Source organism: Amaranthus tricolor, chromosome 3 (genome assembly GCF_026212465.1).
Source record: "Amaranthus tricolor cultivar Red isolate AtriRed21 chromosome 3, ASM2621246v1, whole genome shotgun sequence".
NCBI classification, from domain to species: domain Eukaryota; kingdom Viridiplantae; phylum Streptophyta; class Magnoliopsida; order Caryophyllales; family Amaranthaceae; genus Amaranthus; species Amaranthus tricolor.
This window is the reverse complement of record NC_080049.1, coordinates 27,790,717-27,810,896: the sequence shown is the minus strand read 5'-3', so window position 1 is coordinate 27,810,896 and position 20,180 is coordinate 27,790,717. Positions and strand designations below refer to the sequence as shown.

General features: G+C 32.7%; 1 protein-coding gene across 3 annotated transcripts; it reads right to left on the bottom strand.

Annotated features, from left to right (window-relative positions):
- Positions 1-6,193: 6,193 nt before the first annotated feature.
- LOC130809387 (uncharacterized) lies at positions 6,194-19,359 on the bottom strand. 3 transcript variants are annotated; one of them, XM_057675153.1, is made up of 15 exons: positions 19,034-19,359; positions 18,817-18,951; positions 18,182-18,323; positions 16,087-16,169; positions 15,022-15,081; positions 13,405-13,608; positions 13,199-13,327; positions 12,127-12,780; positions 11,752-11,944; positions 11,448-11,641; positions 10,534-10,632; positions 10,123-10,265; positions 7,885-8,163; positions 7,477-7,780; positions 6,194-6,614 (listed from the first exon to the last, which is right to left on the bottom strand). In XM_057675153.1, the coding sequence occupies exons 1-14, from the start codon at positions 19,244-19,246 to the stop codon at positions 7,516-7,518; spliced, it is 2,793 nt and encodes a 930-aa protein (XP_057531136.1). In that variant the 5' UTR covers positions 19,247-19,359; the 3' UTR covers positions 6,194-6,614; positions 7,477-7,515. The 3 variants fall into 3 exon arrangements, with proteins under 3 accessions (XP_057531136.1, XP_057531137.1, XP_057531138.1); XM_057675154.1 differs by lacking the exons at positions 6,194-6,614; positions 7,477-7,780 and adding an exon at positions 9,612-9,686 and having other exon boundaries at positions 7,976-8,163; XM_057675155.1 differs by lacking the exons at positions 6,194-6,614; positions 7,477-7,780 and adding an exon at positions 9,612-9,675 and having other exon boundaries at positions 7,976-8,163.
- Between the last annotated feature and the right edge of the window lie 821 nt (positions 19,360-20,180).

The window sequence follows — 20,180 nt, the reverse complement described above, 5'->3', positions numbered from 1 at the left end:
ATAACGTATACAATAAATGCATATTCGGTTTGCTCGACCTCTTTTCTGAAGTCAATGAACGAAATGATCTCCATATTCACATGGCTCGAGAAAAGTGTCCGTTATTTATAGCCGTGAATAAAGTGTTAAAGAGATCGAGGAGCAAGTGGAAATATAGATACAAACCCCCTTTATAAAATGTAAATTTATTTTTTCGAGATGTAATTTTTAATTATGTAATTTAATTAATGACTATGATGACTTTGTAATTTTTAATTATGTAATTTAATTAATGGCTATAAAGACTTTGTAATTTTTAATTATGTAATTTAATTAATGGCTATGAAGAGTGAAGACTTTGTAATTTTAATTATGCAATTGAACAATTTCAAATTTTCCCTCCAAATTTAAACTTATCCAAATTGGAGGGAATAATTAGAGTTTAATCAACTTTTATTACCAATACTTCTACATTACATGACTATACTATTTAAGGTGATCCCCCCACTTTTTAATATGTGTGTTCAACCCAAATGGGACAACTCAAATGAATCTGAGAGAGTATTTTTTATAATTTGTTATGATGCGTTGAACCATTGAGGATTGAATTTTGATTTTTATTTGTGAGATTTTGTAATCATGGTGAATCAAGATCGATGTCGATTATATATGATGAAGCTTTGTTGTGTTTTTATGGTGTAATGTTGCCATCAACGAGAACGTTGCTGGGGTGGTGATGATGGTAGGGTCACCGGTGGAGTAGCGGTGGATAGGCTGTTCCAAGGGATAGGAGGAGGGTGAAATGGGTTTTGATTTTTTTTAATAAAATTTATTCTTGTTTTTGTTTTTTTTTTTTTTTTTTATATATAAGAGTGAATTGTTGTAGAAGGTTACCCAGTAACTGGGTTACACTAGGAACAAAAGTACACCAAAGGTGGGATTATCTGTGAATTGTTTTTGTTTGAATCTTTATTGTTTTCGTTATTGTTTTTCGATATTTATTTCCGCTGTCGTACAACAATGCGAAAAAAAATATAAATATTTTTAATTTGTTTAAATTTGAGTGGGAGTGAGGGATAAATACAAAAATAAGGACACCCAATAAATTCTCTGAGGAGACAAAATGACATCTAAATTAGAATTTCCAATAAAGTTTAATCAATACTCTTTTATTTACCACATGTATTTGACTTTTTACTAATTTTTAGGTAATCAGATGGTATCATATGTGTAGGAAAGAGAGTCTAATTAATATTATTAGACTTTTGATTATGAGAACTCGGGAAGCAAAGAAGGTAGGTGAGTGGACACATATTTTAAAGCAAACTTTATTAGACCTCATTTATTCATAGATAGCATCGTTAATGAAACCTTTTAAAAGTCTTATTATAACCAAATTACCATAAAAATATTATTAATGCTGACTTAAAATTAGTTTGATGGAATAGTTTGAAGAGATCGGTCTCTTGATGATCTGATCTCTCCAACGATCATCTTTTTCTTTTTCAAAGTAAATCTCACGTGTTGCCACATAATTCGTCTGTGCGTTTCAATTGCAGACATCTTTTTATGAGCGCCAAACCCTGTAGCAACGTAACTCCCCTTTTCTGCGCGTCCTTTTCCGATTAGCTGTAAAAACTAATTTTTTTTCTTCTTAAATTGCTATTTTCTCAGTAAATAAATTTCAAATAAAAAAGCTTTTCAAAATCAGTCATATTCTTTCGAAATTTATAAAATGAGACCAAATTTGCTATCTTTTGAAATATTTTTAAAAATCATTATTTTCTTTGTTAACTTTTTACCTCTTTATTTTGTTAAAAAAACCACAAAAATCCTTCAAATATTAAAAAAAAATATGGATTCAAATAATACAAAATTAAAAAAATATAGTTTAATTTTTTTAAAGAATTAAATTTATCTTGTTCATGAAAATATAGTTATTAAGAAAATACATAAAAATAATAGATAAATTAAGGAAAAGAAAGTATACTGAGATAGAGAAAAATAATAAGGAGAATATATATGAAGTCATTGTTAATAAGATTAGGTTAAAAATTAACTTTTAGGTGAGTGAAGAGTTGTAAATAGGGATAGATTAATTCTATATAGACTATAGTTACTTCTCATGTATCTCTCTATTTGTATTATAATATTATTTTATTTTAGTTTGTTTATAATGTTACATTTTTTTTCAATAACCTCACACTTCTTTTTATCTCAGCTTTTAATTAATTTGTTTAATTTTTTATTTTAAAACATCCTAATAAATTCACCTTATTTTATTTTTAGATATAATTCCATCACTTTACTACGTATTTATTTTCTATACATATCTTTCATAATTTTAAATAACCATATAAGTTAAAATGTTTAACCCATCAAACCCAACCTTTTAATCTCCAAGTCATTTACAAATTAAATGAGGCAAAGTGATTAGGACAAAATGGGCTAGCTTACTATAGTTATTATAGATGACAATAGATTAGATTTGAATCTGATTATGCATACTCCAACTTTATTTCAAATAAAGTTTGACTTTTAATTTGGACTCGAATTTCACATGATAGAACTTTGCTTTAACTTGGTTTCTCAACACCCAATATAATCGAATTATGCCCTTTTTTAAAAGAAACAAATCTTTTTAAAAATACGTAAACAATAAAAATAATATTATTCAAATAAGCTCAAATTGCTTAACGTATATATAACAAATTGATTTAATTTGACCTATTCAACTTAATGATTTAAATATGTCGAGATTCAGGTGAATTTTACTAGATAACAAAAGGCAAACTCTTTGAATAGGCATGACAAAGTATTATAGTAATAATGTTGAAGTTTCAGGTATAATCCTTCTATAACGGGTCAATAACTGTAATACCACCAATGAAAAATGCTTAATAAGAATCAAAACATGAACATTTATATGTCTAAAATAATCTTAAAAATTATAAATTTGTCTAAAATGAAATATTGAGAGAAATGCGTCGATAAAATGAAAATTTAATTTAGACGAATGAATGAAAAGTAAAAAAAATGAGAATTATAGGTAAAAATAAAAATAATATAAATTTAATGGGAGAGATAAAAAAATGCGAGACAAATTTCAAGGAACAAAGAAAGTAATACTCTAGTTAAAAAACGTTCATTAAAAAAATAATTCAACCAAAAATTTATTCTAATGCAAAATTCATAATTGAAGCTACTATTCACTTATTGAGATATACAAGCTCATAATTAATAGAAACATAATACTATCAATTATATATGGTATAAAATGCTGAAACCACATAAAAAAATACAAATATAATACGAGTAATACATAGAAGTAATGAGAATCACGAGTTTGCCTAATAGTTAAAAATTTTTGATCTTGTTACCTCTGTGATAAGATTTGATTCTTATCATATGTATCTGCAGTTATTCTCTAGCCTATAAAATGACAAAAAGTTGGAATATATAATAAAAAAAATAATAAAATATATAAATTAAACCTTGACCATCATCATCCTGGGAGATCGATCTTTTCGGCTACAGCAGCAACAACATAAAAGGAGGAGGAGAAGAACAGCAAGAAGTATTAGTGGGACTGTTAGAGATTTTGGTAGTCGTAGGCAATGTAAGAAGTCTTGTATTTTGTGGGCTATTGAAGAACTCATATGAGAAAGCCATTCCATGCCCATTATTTCCTTTTTGTTTGTTCGTTTGTTTGTCCTTAACTAAATGAATACGCTAATACCCTTTTTTACCTACATAACAATAATTGGTAAATACATAAAAGTAGTGTTTGATTGGACCTTTTACTTAATAGTTAAGGTATATAATGCAACCATGTAGTGGGTGTTACGATAAACTTACCACTTCACAAGTTCTAATCCACCCTTTCTTTATGTAATGGTCCTATCTTGTGTCGACTTACTTATCATGATTGAAAGCATGAGCCTCCATTAGCAAAGACTAAAGCGGACTACTGTTCAGGATGCTGAATTTTTTTAGGGCTTAAAAAACTTATTTTTACGTATATAAGTAATATTAATTTAAATTAAATTTAGATATAACTTATATTTTTTGCTAAGTAATATGAGTTCTTAGTATTTTTTTTTATAAAGTAGTTTAAATATCAACAATAAAAAACAAAAGGTGTATTATATTATTCGTTACGCCTTAAGTTTTTAGGTGGTGCTTATTATATTTTGCTCTGGGGTCTAAAAATAAATGGGACGACCCTGAAATTCGAAAGCCCAATCATATATATTATATATTCTAACACGCTCTCTTATACGAGAACTCTTAGGACTAAAAATGTAGATGCAATCATGCGATAGAGATTGAACTCTCGCCCTCTTATTACACTGAATTCTAATATCATATCACGAAACTAACTAAATTAAAAGTTTAAACTAATAAGTTAAAACCCTAAATTATGTTATATACTCTATCATTACATTGTATTGGTCCTTCACATAATTGTACTACTCGGTCTTTGTTTTATGCCAACCTTACACCTTTCGAGTCTCTTCTCTGATTAGTTTTAAAGTTTAATCACTATGAATTATTTTGATTTATAAATGTTTTCAATTTTTTAAAGTTTGTGGTTACAGGTTAGTGTTAGTTATGTAGAACTAATTCTTAATTTATGCCAAAACATACTTTTTTTTTTTTAAAAGCCATTTTAGAGTTAAGATTTATTACGAATTTATGATATATACGTAGCATTAAAGACTATGTATATTTTCATTTTTAACTCTATAATCCTTATATATAGCCCTTAGCACTACTATATAAATATCATTTTAAATTTTATAATCCTTCTTTTTACTAAAATGAGAATAAAATGTAGTTAAAATGTAAAATAATTTAATTGAAAGCTAATGTTAATTGCAATAGAATGCCTCTATTACTTTGTTCAAAATAAAGCTAAAACCCATGATAAAATTAAAAAAAGATAAACTCTTTATTGGATGTCTTTTCTTTTTTTTATTTTTTCTTTATTGCCGATGAGTTTATTTTACTTTCTTTGCTTTATATTTGTACATTTTGCTTCAATCACGGCATACCAATATATCATTATGATTGCAATTGGCATTCCCATTTATTTCTTCGGTCTGATCACCATCTCTTTGTACCGTTTAGAATTAGATATTGTATCACTTAAAGTAAATATTATTTTCTTACAACCTTTTTTTTATTGTATTAACGAAATACAAATTAAAGTTTGATAGTGAAAATTTATTATTAATTGAATAACAAATACAAAAGTTTGCTTTTACATTTTGACAATAGATCGATTTATTATTAGTAAGACATACATATGATAATAAAAGGTTTTAGGTTGAAAAGGATTTACATAGTCTCCATTAGCATAGAATTTTCCTAGTAATAATATATAGTAACTAATCATAAACAGTTCTCTAAAAAGAAAAATACTAATTAGAAACAGTTCTTTTGGGACGTTACATTTTTAGTAGTTTTAATTTAGTTTATTAACTTTACAACATTTTCTTTTATCCACTATTTTCTTTGATTTTGATTCTCATAAAATTTTTTTCATTTTAATATTAAATCTATATAATTTTACTGGTCACATCACTTTTTAATTTTTGTGTTATTTATTGGTGTTTTTTAAGGACTTAGGGAGTATATAAAATTAATGAGAAAGATGTGCTAATTATAAATATTAAAAAAATTAAAATATTAGTTCCACCATATTTTTATACCGATAGTAAAATTTTAATAAAAACACTTTCTAGTTTTTCACTACAGTTGATGTATAGAACATTCATGAAAATATAGAGTACTTTCTTAGTTTCTTTCTTTAAAAATAATTACTGTTTTGGACTCATAATACACTCGAACCAATTTTAGTTTTGAACTTTTCACTGAAAAAAAACTGTTTTGGTCAATATGTAGTCGATATTTCAAAATATTAACCACTTACGGTCCAAAAAGGTGGTCAATTGGTATTTCCGACTGCTTTGATGCTGTTGCTGAACTAGTCGGTATTTTCGACCAGCCATTTGGTCGATAAGTCTTCGACGAGCTCATGGTTTCCAAGCAGCAATCAATGATATATCACATACAGTGAAGTGTGTTGTGAGCATCCGTATGGTTTGATAACTAGTATTGATCTTAAACTTAGGTGTGGAATAGACCTCTACAATGGACCAGTTAAGGGCTGGAATCAAATCAAATAGATCGATTCATGCTCACCTTATTAAAACAAAAATGGGTTGAACCCTCTTGCTTAATCTTTGCCTTAAAACAATTATCCAAAAGCAATCAAAAGCCTTAAAGCCAACATCCAAATTGCATCAACTAACCGTTACCCTACGTAGAATTCCGTACTAAACACTATTCTACATTTAAGTTAAGTTCGTCTCCAAAGAAGTAACCGAACATAAACATGAACATGAACATGGACATGGACAAGGGTGGTCAATCAACTTTTGGCGCGGCAGATGATTGTTGCATTTTTGTCTATGTTGTATATATTTGCGCAATTTAGTTACAGCTGGTATATTTTGAGGCTGTTCTTGTCTCGACTCTTGATGACGAAAAAATACCCAAGTTGATCTCTGCTTTTTTTATACAAAGTTCTATCTTTGACAGCATTTTGGAAAGAAATATAACGACACCTAAAAAAATAAAAGATAATACATATATATATATTAGTGATTAAACAACACCAAGGAAATGAGCAAAAGATTAAGGGTTTCCACTAATCGGCTATGTCATGAGATCTTTCACCAAAAATGAATTATTGTAAGACTCTGTCCCCTCAAATTTATCACTATGCAAATTTTGCAAATGGGAACTTCTCATATTGCCATAATAAAAAACACTAATGATAGTAATAATATTAATATAATTATAATGGTTTTTTTTTTTTTGGAAAATTAATAAAAATATAGTGTTGAAACTTGAAAGGGAAAAATCAAGAGGGGAGATGGCCAACATTTCAATTACTTAAGCATAATGGTGCGAAATTCAAGATATTCACCTTCTTATCATTAGTATGCAATTTAGTCCTTCTCGACTCTACTGTTTTAAGTATTTCATCAGCTACTTTGGTACATACCATCTTCATAGCTAGCAGTGAAGCATTTTGTTCACATTCTAAGAAGCTAAAGAAATGCAATGCAACAAATAGCCGTGGAAATTCTTGAAATAGTGAAGAGTCAATTGCGTACGCATACTAATGATAAGGTGAATGCCTAGCATCTTGCACAATTATGCACATATTTAAGTTTCTAAAGCATTTTTCATCTTCACACTAGTTTTCCCCCCTCATACCATATTTTAATGAATTTTTCAAATATTATTATTGTTATCATTATTAATATTATTACTATTGTTGTTCACTTTGCGAATAGAATATTGGGTATATTACTAAGTAACAACCCTTTCGATTTTGCCAAACGGGCTGTTCGATTTCTGCCAGTGTCCTTGAAAGTAGAAAAGGATAAACCAAATGGGTTCGGGTCAAGTAGAAGATACCTTGTTGCAACTTAACAGGTGATGACAATTGACAAGCATTCATCTTCTCCTTTTACCACCCTTCCCAAGCTGCCCAGATTTGAAAGCATGCTCTTGTTCTTGAAGAAACGCTCTTGCTTTTCCATATTTTTCCGCTCGTTCCTCTTCCATCCGCTGCCTCTCTTTCTGCTTTACATCTTGTAGGAAATTGTTATCTTTCCTAACCTCACGAATAGCTCCCCTCAATTCTTTTTTGAGAAGCTTTTTCATCTTTCTATTCTCGGCCCTAATACGATCAGGGTCATAATCCATACCCTTCACATAACTGCAAAAAAATATATAAAAGGGCGTTATTTCCAATTGTAAAGGAAAAGATGAAATCAACCGTAACTCATACAAAATAGAAATCAAAAACAAAAGAGGTAGTACTTCTCCTCAAACTTTGGATTCAATAATTTGATAGCCACAGGCTTCTGCTTCCGCATTTGAAGTGGTTGTCGGAGCTCATGATATTCTTCAGTTTTCTTTTTTATGATCTCAACCATATCTCTTAGTTTCTCTCTCAAAGAACCGGGCATGTATTGTTGATCAGAAACTTCAACCAACAAAGCGGAAATCGGCAAAAATATTTCAGGGAAAGCTTTAAGTTCTCCATAGATGTTTACAAATCCTTTAAGGGTTTCCACCACTGACATAAGCACACTGGCCCTGCAATTCAGGAATTCCATCAAGAAAAATTTATATAACCCAAAAAAGCACGAAAACTAAAGTGAGAAAACATTTTTATGTCGAGGATAAATTTGGACCGCTACTTATGAGCAAGTGTAAAATTTTTACAAAATTCCAGGCACTGTTGATACACCCAAACATTTAATCCTAAACAGTTTACTGCACAAAAGAATCACTTTCACTAAGAAGACCAAATTAATTACCCTACTGAGCTAAGTTCTTATCTGTCTTATCTCCATTCTATGCTTGATATCTCCCAGAGGAAAAAAAAATCCTTTCATGGCATGGCACACTCATCTATTATTTATTATATTTCTCTCAAACGGTACAATCTCTCTGCAGTCTGTACCCATCATAAGTCTAGTGTGGACTTGGTCTAGACTATTTTAGTGTGGACCAACCTAAAAATAGCAAGTATTTCTCAATGATTATACTTGATGGTACTTGTCAAGTAGGAAAGAAGGGAAAGTGCAGGGGAAAAAGTAAGAGTCTTTTCAATAGGGGAACAAATCAGTAACAATGTAGTAAGGTGAGTGCATAGCAGCTTGTTAGCATCCGATTGCATCTCAAGCTTACAATTAGTTGAGTTCACATTTTTTGACCTCTAGGATGGCAGCGGGTCGGATCTGGATCGGGTCTAGGTGGACCCGGATTCAAATCCGTTTTCAAGAACAGTATCCAGATCCGGGGGTCCAGTTTTGCAAGACCAAACTCATCCAGATCCGTGGATACTGCGGATCCAGTACCGGATCCGGGTCGAAAACGGGTCTGACTTGTTTTTTTTTTATATATATTTCTGAATGGTGTTGAGATTGTAATAAAGCTATATTAAAGACTAATGATAATAATATATATAATTTCACAATCGATCACCCAAAAAAACATTATACAACTTAAAATTGTCTTGAAAATATCCAACACACATTAAAGTTGTTTGTTACATAAATAAACATAGCCGATACATAATCTTTCATTCAAAATAACTTAATATAATTAACAAAAGTCGATCATTCATGTTCTTAGTCATCCAACCTTCCCAATTTGTCAAAATTCTAAACTCAACATAAATGGGAATAGGAGTAGTATAGTAAGTCGATAACTCACTGTGTTAGGGAAATGGGAATAGCAACTTAGCAAGATTATATATATTTAATATATAAAAAATAAAACAGGTCCAAATACGCGGGTCCGGGTATTTTTCTCAGATCCGAATCCGGACCCGACTGGTCCTTTTTTAGGATCCAGATCCGTGAAAACGGATAAGGATACGGGTTGGGTCCAATACGCATTGCCATACATTGCCCCTCACACCTCCCCCCTTCCACCGCATGGAGAATGCCCATCTTGCAACGAGGAATTCGTTTTTGGGGAAGCATCCCTTCCACCAAATGAGCAAAGAATGCCTCAAGTGTATCCAGTATACGTACCAGGATACGAGATTGACTATCGCTACTCAAAGTTTTCCCCATTCATGCACTCCCGTCATATTCCCTGCATCACATCTCCATGGCAAACAAGTCCATAATTTAGATTAAGCATCCCTTATCACTTATCTGAAAGAAGTGTGTTTTATCAATTAGTCTCAGATTCCCTACATCACATTCCCCATTCCGCATTTGTGGAAACCAGTTCAATCATGAATTAAACAGTCCCTACTGATTTCTAAAAGACTTTGCTTATGCCTAGTTCTATATTTTTGAGATCTACAATGGGTGGTGTATCAGAGGCGACAGTAGCATCAGTTGTAGAGCAAAAAAAACATATGTGACCTGATGAAGGTTTTCTACAGTTGAGAAAATGGGAGTTCAACTATCTTAGGTAAAACAAAAATCTTTAAACCACTACGACATCTAAATAAATTGTTCAGATATACCGATTAATTATGAAAGGTTTCCATCCAATGCTGGCAATACAATTAGAATAATTAGCTAAACTAACCTGAAACCATGGCCGTCAAAAAATGAGGAATCTTTAGGCAAGTTCATAATCTTGAGGAAGTCCAGAGGTTTGACATCTTCTATACTCTCTTTTATACACAACAGTGGCATGGGTGCTTTGAGATCTAGAAGATGTTGATACATCTAAATAAACAATAGCAAGGAATGTCAATTCATCTAAATCAAGAATACAGCTTTAACAATTAACATAACAAATAACCACTTTGGTTCAATTAAAATGATCCACAGCTAAGCTAACTGTTGAAATGAGATACTTCCACACCCCCCCCCCCCCCCCTCTCTCTTTCTTTTGTTAGCATCCATGCATTTTAAATTGTCTGTATTTTCCCCACTAACTACCCCTGAGTAGCAAACTCAGAGGGACAAGAGAACAACAGAAAGAAAAGTTTACCTGAGATCCTCTGTAGCATTTTCCGTCAATGGTTGCAAGTAATAAAGTCTTTAAAAATAATAAAGCTTCAGGACAGAACTTCTTAGACTGTTTAGTCGCCTAAAGACAAAGTTATCTTGTCAACATCTGATATTAAACCAAAAGAGTAGCAGGTAAACTCAAATGACAATACAAACTTAAATGAAACACCAAAAAACATGAACTTTTAAGATAGCACAACATATAATGTCCATGACCAATGCAAATCATGGAAAAATTGTCGAAAATCATATATGACCTCTATCCCAAATGTTATATCAGTTGAAGCAACAACATTCCACAAAAATATACATCCACATCCACATCCACTGAAAAATAGTATCATTTTCTTTACAAAATATATTTTATACAGAAGATAATCAAAAGCAGCATGATTTTGACAATACAATCGACACCAAAGGAACAATGGTCTGCAAGCATAAAAAGACAACAATAAGCATTTCGCTTTAAGGACTTAGAAGTCCGTACATTCCTAGCATATCACAATGAGTCTAGCCTTTGGCATGAATCCCCTTTTATGAGATTCAAAATAATGGTATGTGATGAGTCAGAAGACTATCATCAAAAAGCTAGTTTATAATTATGGTATGTGATATCAGAATCAAAATTATATCACGAAAAAGCTAATCTAATATTCTATCTCTTAGACATAATTCCTCTTTTACCAGTAATATGCCACAACAAAAAACATCAATTTGGTTTAACAATGAACAAAACATAAAAGGAAACAATAAGATTTAATAAAAACTCATCTGAAAATCACAAAAATATGCCACAGGGCATTTCAAACATAGAAGAAGTAACAATACAACAAGCAATTAGAAAGAATGAAGAGAATGAATTCAAAAAAAAAAAAAAAACAAAACACAGCCTACCAAAAGAACTATGGAGCACAAGAAGGAACCAATTGCAGCATCACGAGCAGACAGAACAGGACAACGCATCAGATATTCACACATCAACAAAATAGCTGGTGTCATGACAGCATGACGGAAGTCAGAGCATGGAAATATCATGGACCAAAGTCTCAACAAAAGCAAAGTCTTCAGGGAAGGCCAGCAGCTTTTATCTGCATGCATTCAAAATAAGGTAACTTCAGTAATACTTTTTAAAGTAAATTCCGTAGTAAAGTCAAAATGAAAAAAAAAAAACTAGACATGGGTCTGGTGGGTTGAAAACCTGGATCTTTGATATCTTCAGAGAATTTTGTACGAGTGCGCAAAATTCGTTCACGAGCACAAATTGCTGAAAAATATGGAATCTCTACGCTCATTTCAATCAAGGGCTTGACCAACATATTCAATAAATGAAAGTTTAACGGCTTTGCATTTGCTAGTGTAGCAAAGTACTGTAGAAGAAGACCATAAAACAACTAGAGAAAACAAAATGACCTCAAGTGAGAATTCTTAAGAAAACAACCAGAAATATACGTATATGAGAATCAATTGAAATATAGGACAACATTATCATATTATCATTACTGGATACTATTATCCTTGATGCAGAGTAGGCCAACAATTGAATTAGCAACTTAAGAATCTTAATGTTTCAAACCTGCATTTTCTTCCTGTTTTCTGCGGCAAGAGCAATAGCATTGCATATGCAGATTCTCCTGATCGCCTCGATTATATCTTCATTGGAACGTTCTTGAAATAGTTCGCATAATTCCTCAATAGTTCCTGGGGTGTTGATTTTAAACGGAAGTTCCTGTTTTGAACTTGAGCGTTGTAGCATACTCTCACCTAAACTTTGCGAAGTTTTCTTTCTCTTCCTGTCAGAAGTGACAAGCATCTCATTCTTTTTGTCCTCAGTACTATCATGTGTTTTAATATCTTCTGCTCCCTCCTCTTCTTCAGATTCATCCTCATCAACTATATTTTCATCAGCATCATCATCACTCTGCTCCCAGTCCTTCAGAGTTTCTGCCTTTTCGTCACTATCCTCATCATCTGACCCTTCATTATCTTCACTGTCATCCAAATCATCACTTTCTTCATCCTCAGTATCTTCAGAATCCTTCCTTCCTAGAATTTCATCAACCCATCCCTTTTTATTCAGTGACTTATCATCAACAGTAAATGAATCACCAAGGTCATCGCCAGAGATATGACTTTGCTTGTTAGCAGATAGTTTCCTATCATCTTCCAGTTCATCATCATCGCCTTCACTAGCATCATCAATGGCACGCATCCTATCTTGACGCTCTTGCTGGAAGTAGTAAAATACATTATTTTAGAAAGAAAAATCATCAAAAGAAATAAAAATATCACTTCTAACAATATTATTATGCTGTCGTGAATCATGACTCATGACAGAACTCCATTTTAAAAGTTTCCATATAACGCTAACAGTTCCTCTAAACAGCAGGTCAGCAGGTCCACAAAAAATAAAATTATTAAACAAGACAATGACAACAGAATTCTAAAACAAATGATGGTCCACACCAAAGCTTCACTCGTAAACATAATCAATACACCAAAGATAAAATGAAGAAATGATTCCAATGTATAATCACAGCAACGTAAGCAGTCACATTCCTTCTGAGCCAACAAACTTTGTCACCAGCGGAAATTGACTCAAAACTAAGAAATTGGAGTGCCAAACTGCAGCTAGTGCATGAAAATACCTCAAGTCGCTCGAGTCGTTCTTTCTCCTCTTCAGCTACTTCCTCTGGCGTCTTTGTCCTATCTGATGGATGAGCACGAATCTCAAATGCCATCTCACTAACCATTTTATCATACAAATCAGGTTCATCCTATAAAAGTTGACAAGGTGAGCTGCAAATGGCAAAGATAAAGACGAAACAATTTCAAACTCTACAGAAAGGTGTACCTGCTTGGAATCCTCAGGAACAGACAAAACCGCTTTCGTTTTGTGCTCTTTAGAAAAATTAGGATTCACAAGAGCCTTCAAGGCATTCATCTTACTTGGTTGAGTCAGAGACGAGAAAGCCTCAGACCGAACTAGGGATTCAAACTCCTCATCCAATTGATCAACCAACTTCTCATTTTCTTCCTTTTCCCTTGCTTTTTGTTCCTACCAAAAAGAAACAAATGACAACATTCCAGATATCTTGAGTAATAAGCCCTTGAAGAGAATGTAAAAGAGAGCATCAGAACATAGTAAATGTTCAAGAGGAAGAGAATTTTACAAAAGGAAGTGGCATGTCAAAATATACCCAAAATTGAATAACTCCAGAAATGTAAAAGCAAAAGAAACTTAGATAGGATATAGGCAAACAGCTCTCAGAAAAGGAAAAGCGATACAAATTTAACATCAGTACAGCCATGTACTCATATTACATAAATCATGATGTGCATGGACATTATTCCAAAGTGTAAAAAGAAGGTCAAATCGACCGCGTTATAAAGGTTTTCAAAACAATCATACTGATATTCCCAACGTTGTCAAGGTGTACAAAAACCGCGTTTTGGGCCGTATCAAAGTGATATCTTATGATTCGGCTAATATTTAGGCGTTGCGACAACTGCATCATCGTTCCGTTACTTCAATCACGACCGTTACCACATTTTTACACTATGCATGAGTTCATCTTTGAGAAAATCAAACTGAACATGTATGTGACATACAAGCTAAAATATTTTTGATTCACCGATATTGCACAACAATCAACTTTACATATACAAGATAAAACAATATTATTAGAATGAAGAGGTCCAGCATGTCAACTTGTACATACCGCAACTCCTAAAATCTTCATACTGTGAATCTTTTAAGAGCTAGAAGGTAGAAGGTCCAAAAAAAATATATGATTAATTGTCTTGATGAAAATATTATGTCCAAGTATCATGTACGATAGAGTAAGACAACAAAAAGCAACCACAACCTTCCGAGAAAATTAAGATTAGATTTGAGAATATCTTTAGTTTAGTTGTCAATGTTATCGAATTTTGGTGAAAATGCAAATTCTTTGTCATGCCTTTTACTTTAAAAATAAATTTGAAATATGATTTCGCTCATGGTTAAGATAACGATGGCAAAATAGACTCTGCATTCAATGCAAATGGTTGTCTCGGCTAAGGGTAAGCACAAAAAAGTTATATGTTGACGCAATCATATCACATATTCAGCAAAGCTAGATCTACAACATAAATCAATAGTTCTAAATAAGTATATTCACAAACAGATGGTCATGAATTAATAATAACGTACTTTAGCCGCTAAATTTAATATACATATTTATATATGAATGGAAAGAGTAAAATTTCACTTCAAAACTAACAATAGTAGCCGCGATGATCACTGTTCAGCTCAGAACGATTTTCCTTTCTGGTGCTGAGCGTGCAAACCTATTTTAATGCTCTAGACAACTAGAAGAAGATTACCGATATTCAAACAAATGTCAAAGAGACATTGAACATAAAAAGCATTAACACGGATGGAATCCAAAAGCAAGAGCTAAAAAAGCATAGAGAATAAACACCTCACCTTGAAAAACTTGCTTTTTTGAATGACCTCTTCCATCACTTCCTTCTTGCTTTTCTGCCTCTGCAATTTATACAATCATATAAGTGATTGATCGACTCAGTAATATGGCCTGCATATTTCAGTTAATTGAAAAGTAAAATGGTATCCCAAGTGTACATGATATGATAATACGATGGTTCATTATAAGTACACACGGACAAGGAGATATCAATGGAAGAAACAAACAGAGATCAGACTTCAGATGGTTCATTATTAAAAAGGGTGATTACAAATAGATGTGAATTGAAATCCATAAATGTAATCACAGCAGAAAGCAGCGTCAAATGTTATTCATCCATGAAACAAGGAAAGATCATTAATGGAGTACTTCCTCTAGTTTTTACCCTACAAAAAGTGACATTTTGTGAGGAGATAAGTTTTGTTAACCTATTCAATATAACAAGAATTTGAGATTAGGATTAACTTGCTTTAGGGTTCATTTTAGTTAAATTCTTAATTATTCAGTCAATAGTACGAGAGTGTGAGAATTGAATAAATGGGGTCTAAATCCGATAGTTGATCCAAATAGCAAGAAACTGAGATTATGAAGATCACTTTTAATCACATGAATGACCCGAACTTTTATAGATACTATTATTAGTTGTGTTCATACGAGAATATAAGTGATTCTCGACATCCTAAAGTCTTTATTATTATTTAAACATCAAATTATATGTCTTACTTTATTTTATTTATCATATTTGAGCATTTTAATTATTTGACATAGTAGCATTAGATAAACATCAATCATATTTTCTTGTTTTGTATCCCGTAATTATAAGATTTGGAAAATTAATTTACCCGTTTCCCTGAGTTCGACCCGTTAAGCTACACGTACACCGTGCGCGCGGTTAAAATTAATTTCACATCAGGCGTCAGCTATTATTCATCCATGAAACAAGAAAGAAAATGTCATTAATGGAGTATTCATTAATGACTATTACATTTCCTCCTCATTCAAACCCAACAATAAGCAATAAATCAATAAAAAAAACACAAGCATGACTAATTAACCATGCATCTTACCTTTTCCTCAATCTCATACATATCTGCATCCTCGGACTTCTGATTACGAGGAGCTTCTAACTGTCTTAAGATGCAAGATTTGTCTATGGAAAAAAAAAAGAACACAAGAAAGGTAAAAATCCATCCTATCAGCTCAAACACATTATAGTGCCACAAAGAAATGCACTAAAGACATTAAAAAACCAAAGTCCATCACCACAACAAGTATTAAAATCCTATCGCAGTTTATAATCATATCAACATCTACAATCACCTTGTCAGTGTTTATAAGAATACACAAAAAATACATAATGAACATGCAATAGATGTACAAGGACAAGCATTTATGCTTTTCAAAATCCCAAATAACTCTTGGCGGGTGTAGACATAAAAGCCCCCAAAAGCAAGTTTTCCAAATGAGCTAATGGATAGCTACTAGGTTCTAGCAGACACTAAAAACTTAACAACGGCATCCATAAGGATCCAAAAGAACATACTACTTACGTCCATGTGCAGAAGAACAAGGAAAGATTAAAGACAGTATAAAGCAAAGATCGTATATAACACTAAGGGGTTGTTTGGTGCACTAAACGGAAAAGGAAGAGAAATCAGATTACGTGAAAGTAACTGAAACTTTCGAATACTCTGTAGTACTGAAGAAGTGTGAGAAAGCAATGGCCAATGATAAACCCAGAAATCCCTTTAACTATATTTTCCAAGCAGTAGGTTACTAGAAAAAAAACGTGTCTTCTCTTCTACCATATATACTCACCTTCTTGGTTTCACCTATCACAAATCATGAATTGCCAATCCTAAGCCCGAAGACAAATAAACACTCCAAGTCTAGAGTTTTTATGGTCAAATCTTCAAACTCCTAAGCAACAAAATCATGTCACTATACGTCATTCTCATTCACTCCCTCTTCCTCTGTTTCTCAAATTGGTACTTCTCTCTATTTTTATTATGAGAGATAGTGAAGGCATGGTGCTTTGAGTGATTGATGTATGCTATGGTCCATTGCAAGGTATGGGACTTGTCCCACATCGGTTCTAAAGTGCAATTGGTGTGGTATTTATAGGCAAATGGGCTCTCTCAACTAATAGGCTAGTCTTTTGGGTGAGCTCTCCTGTTTGTCCTATAACAGAGGTCTCAGAGCCGGACTTGGAGTGGATGGCCTGTAGAGTGGGTGGCTTGCGGAGTGGGTGGTCTAGAAGAGCTAGTCGTGACCCAACAAATACGTTGGCCTTATAGGGGGCCAATTGTTATGGTCCATTGCAAGGTATGGGACTTGTCCCACATTGGTTATAAAGTGCAATTGGTGTGGAGTTTATAGGCAAATGGACTCACTAACCTAATAGCCTAGTCTTTTGGGTGAGCTCTCCTGTTTGTCCTATAACAACGTACTTGATTCACTCAGTGCAATGGTTTTTGAATGTAGAAGTGGTGATGTCGGTTGTAATTAAAACTATGGTGATAAGGGGCGGCGAGCTCCTATTGAGATCGGGCTAAAGATGGCGGTGATTCTAGTAGTTGAAGGTAGGTCAACAGCAAGCAATGGTGGTCAAACATCAGTCAACATGTAGGGGATTTAATTTTGAAATCCCAAATGGGGGGTCAAGACATAATGTGGACAAGATTGGGGGAATTCTAAATAGAAAAACGGGGGAATGAGATTTCACAATCTAGCTCACCAGACAACCACAAAGGCAAAAGGAGCTAATTACCTTTGCCCCAAGCGGGGGTCAGGACGTCATGTGGACAAGATTGGGGAAGTTCTAAATAGAAAAATGGGGAATGAGAATTCACAAACTAGCTCACCAAACAGCCACAAAGTCAAAAGAGGGAGCTAATTACCGTTACCTTTTCTTGATTGCCCCAAATAAACAACCCCTAAATGTTACCATGGATGATTTGCAATTCTTTTGTTTCTTGTGCCCATGTGAAAAAATTGACACCACCATTGAACAAAATTTATTTGACCCACGTCATGATTTAACACAACTTTTGAATTTGGGGAAGGTAATTCCCAATATTGCAAAGTTTTCAAAACATTATCAATTTCAACAACATTCATCAATAAACATAGATTCATGAAACGTAAACGAGATCTACATACTTCCATCTGCTCCTTGATATGTTTCCTCATCACTTCCATGCTCTACATCATCATCAAAGTCATCCTTAAATCCATCAAAGATATTAAGATCATCCTCCTCTCCGTCAGATAGGTTATATTTGCTTGTTTGTTTCACTTTTATCTGTAAAAGAAAGTATACAGCAAGATATTACTTAACGTATGAAACACAACCAATGGAGTCTTACTTGCATTGATAAAAGTTTCCAAACACTAAACTTCTTTCGTGATTTCAACTAATTGAACCAAAACATCAGCCCTTTATGTAGAAAGTAGAAACTGCATAGATCTTCTATGTCATCAAAACTTCAACTGCTCTACGTCATAATTGTTAGGATAGAGGCTTATTCAACAATATCTTGTTACCCTAACTTCATGAGGTGGCTCCCACTATTTGGGTCGAATGTAAGCAAAACTACCGTAGTTAGTGATAACAAAAAGTTGTTTCCGCTTAAGCAAACATGCAACTTCAGTCAAGTAAATTAAAAGTACAAATGATTTAATAAGTCATTTTAATTTTAATAGGGTTTATAATAATCAGAAACCAAATAAGCAAATACATTTTCATTAAGAAAAACTATGAAACAAAAATGGTATGGTTAAAATTTTAAATTTACCTGGCGTTCACGTTGAGAACGTAAAATGGCCTTATCAAATTCACCAAGAGCATCATTCTGCTCCCCAATTCGTTTATCCAGAAACACAGAAGCTTTGCCACTTTGCAAATACTCCTTCAACAACGTTTTCTTCCTCTGAAATCCCCATTAATATAACCAAAAAATGGTTAATTGAAAACCAAACAAAGTCAACAAAAGTAGAATCAAGGAAGGATACCTTTTCAATGGCATGAGTTCGAGCTTGCCCAATACGTCGTTCTTCTCCTTTGCGTTTTTTACCGATGATGTCAAATTTGCGACGAGACCAAATTGTCTCAAAAGGGTTTTCTTTCGGAGGTTGTTTGAGTTTCATAGATACCTTATTAAGGCCTGCTTTCTTCGATTTTTTCTTGATTTTCTTTGCTGTTTCGCTATTATTTTTCTTCGCCATTGTTGAATGTTGCTCAATGCTGGCAGACAAGTTAGGGTTTTTGAAAGCTTCTTGCGTCCGGCGATAACCGACCTATCTATAACCCGGTCTTAGGGTTTAACTAAAATTTCATTAAGGCGAAATTAATATTAAATTTAAAACTTTTGAGAAAATGAGTCAAGTTAATAAAAACTATAAAATTAAATAAAATAATTATATCTATATCTATGTCTATCACAATTTCTCCAAGGGTCGTTCTCCTGAACCTCAGCTCTTTCAGGACCATCCAATTAAATTTTTAATGTTCACTTAGTGTATTCTTAATGCCTATTTATAATATCCTTATATTTATAATATACTTAATGCTCACTTACTATATCCTTAATGTCTACTTATAATATCCTTAATGCCTACTTACAATACACTTAATGCCCACTAAAAAAGTACTTAAAATGCCTACTTACAATATTTTTAATGTCTGCCGAGAAGCTTAACCTACTAGCCTATTTACCATATCCTTAATGCCTACTTACAATGTACTTAATGTCCACCGACTAAGTACTTTAGTACTAACGATATTCTAAGTGCATACTTACAATATTCTAAGTGCATACTTACAATATTCTTAATGCATGTCGAAAAACTTACTTTATGTTTTCCTTTTTAGGCCAGCCTAATTAGAAATGGTCTCTCAAAGAGACCGTCTCTCACAAGAATTTGTGTAAAGTTTAAATATAAAAAATGATAACTAAATTTGTGTGACTACACGCTTACTTTGTAGGTTGTAAATTACTTAAGTATGCATCTAGGGGGTGCTTGGTAGGTGGGAATTTGAGAAGGGAATGAGAATTTAATTTCCAAATTTTATAAAATTTCATGTTTGGTGAGTAGAAATGAGATTAAAATTAAGGATTGGAATTAAAATTAGGGATTGGGAATGAAAATTTTGACATGA

Excerpts from the sequence above, each read along its gene's own strand:
- LOC130809387 (XM_057675153.1), bottom strand. The coding sequence starts at position 19,246 with ATGGCGAAGAAAAATAATAGCGAAACAGCAAAGAAAATCAAGAAAAAA. Across the intron at positions 11,945-12,126 it reads AAAACAGGAAGAAAATGCAG|TTGTTTTATGGTCTTCTTCT; the intron begins GTTTGAAACATT and ends TGTTTTCTCTAG. Across the intron at positions 7,781-7,884 it reads AATCCAAAGTTTGAGGAGAA|TTATGTGAAGGGTATGGATT; the intron begins GTACTACCTCTT and ends ATTTTTTTGCAG.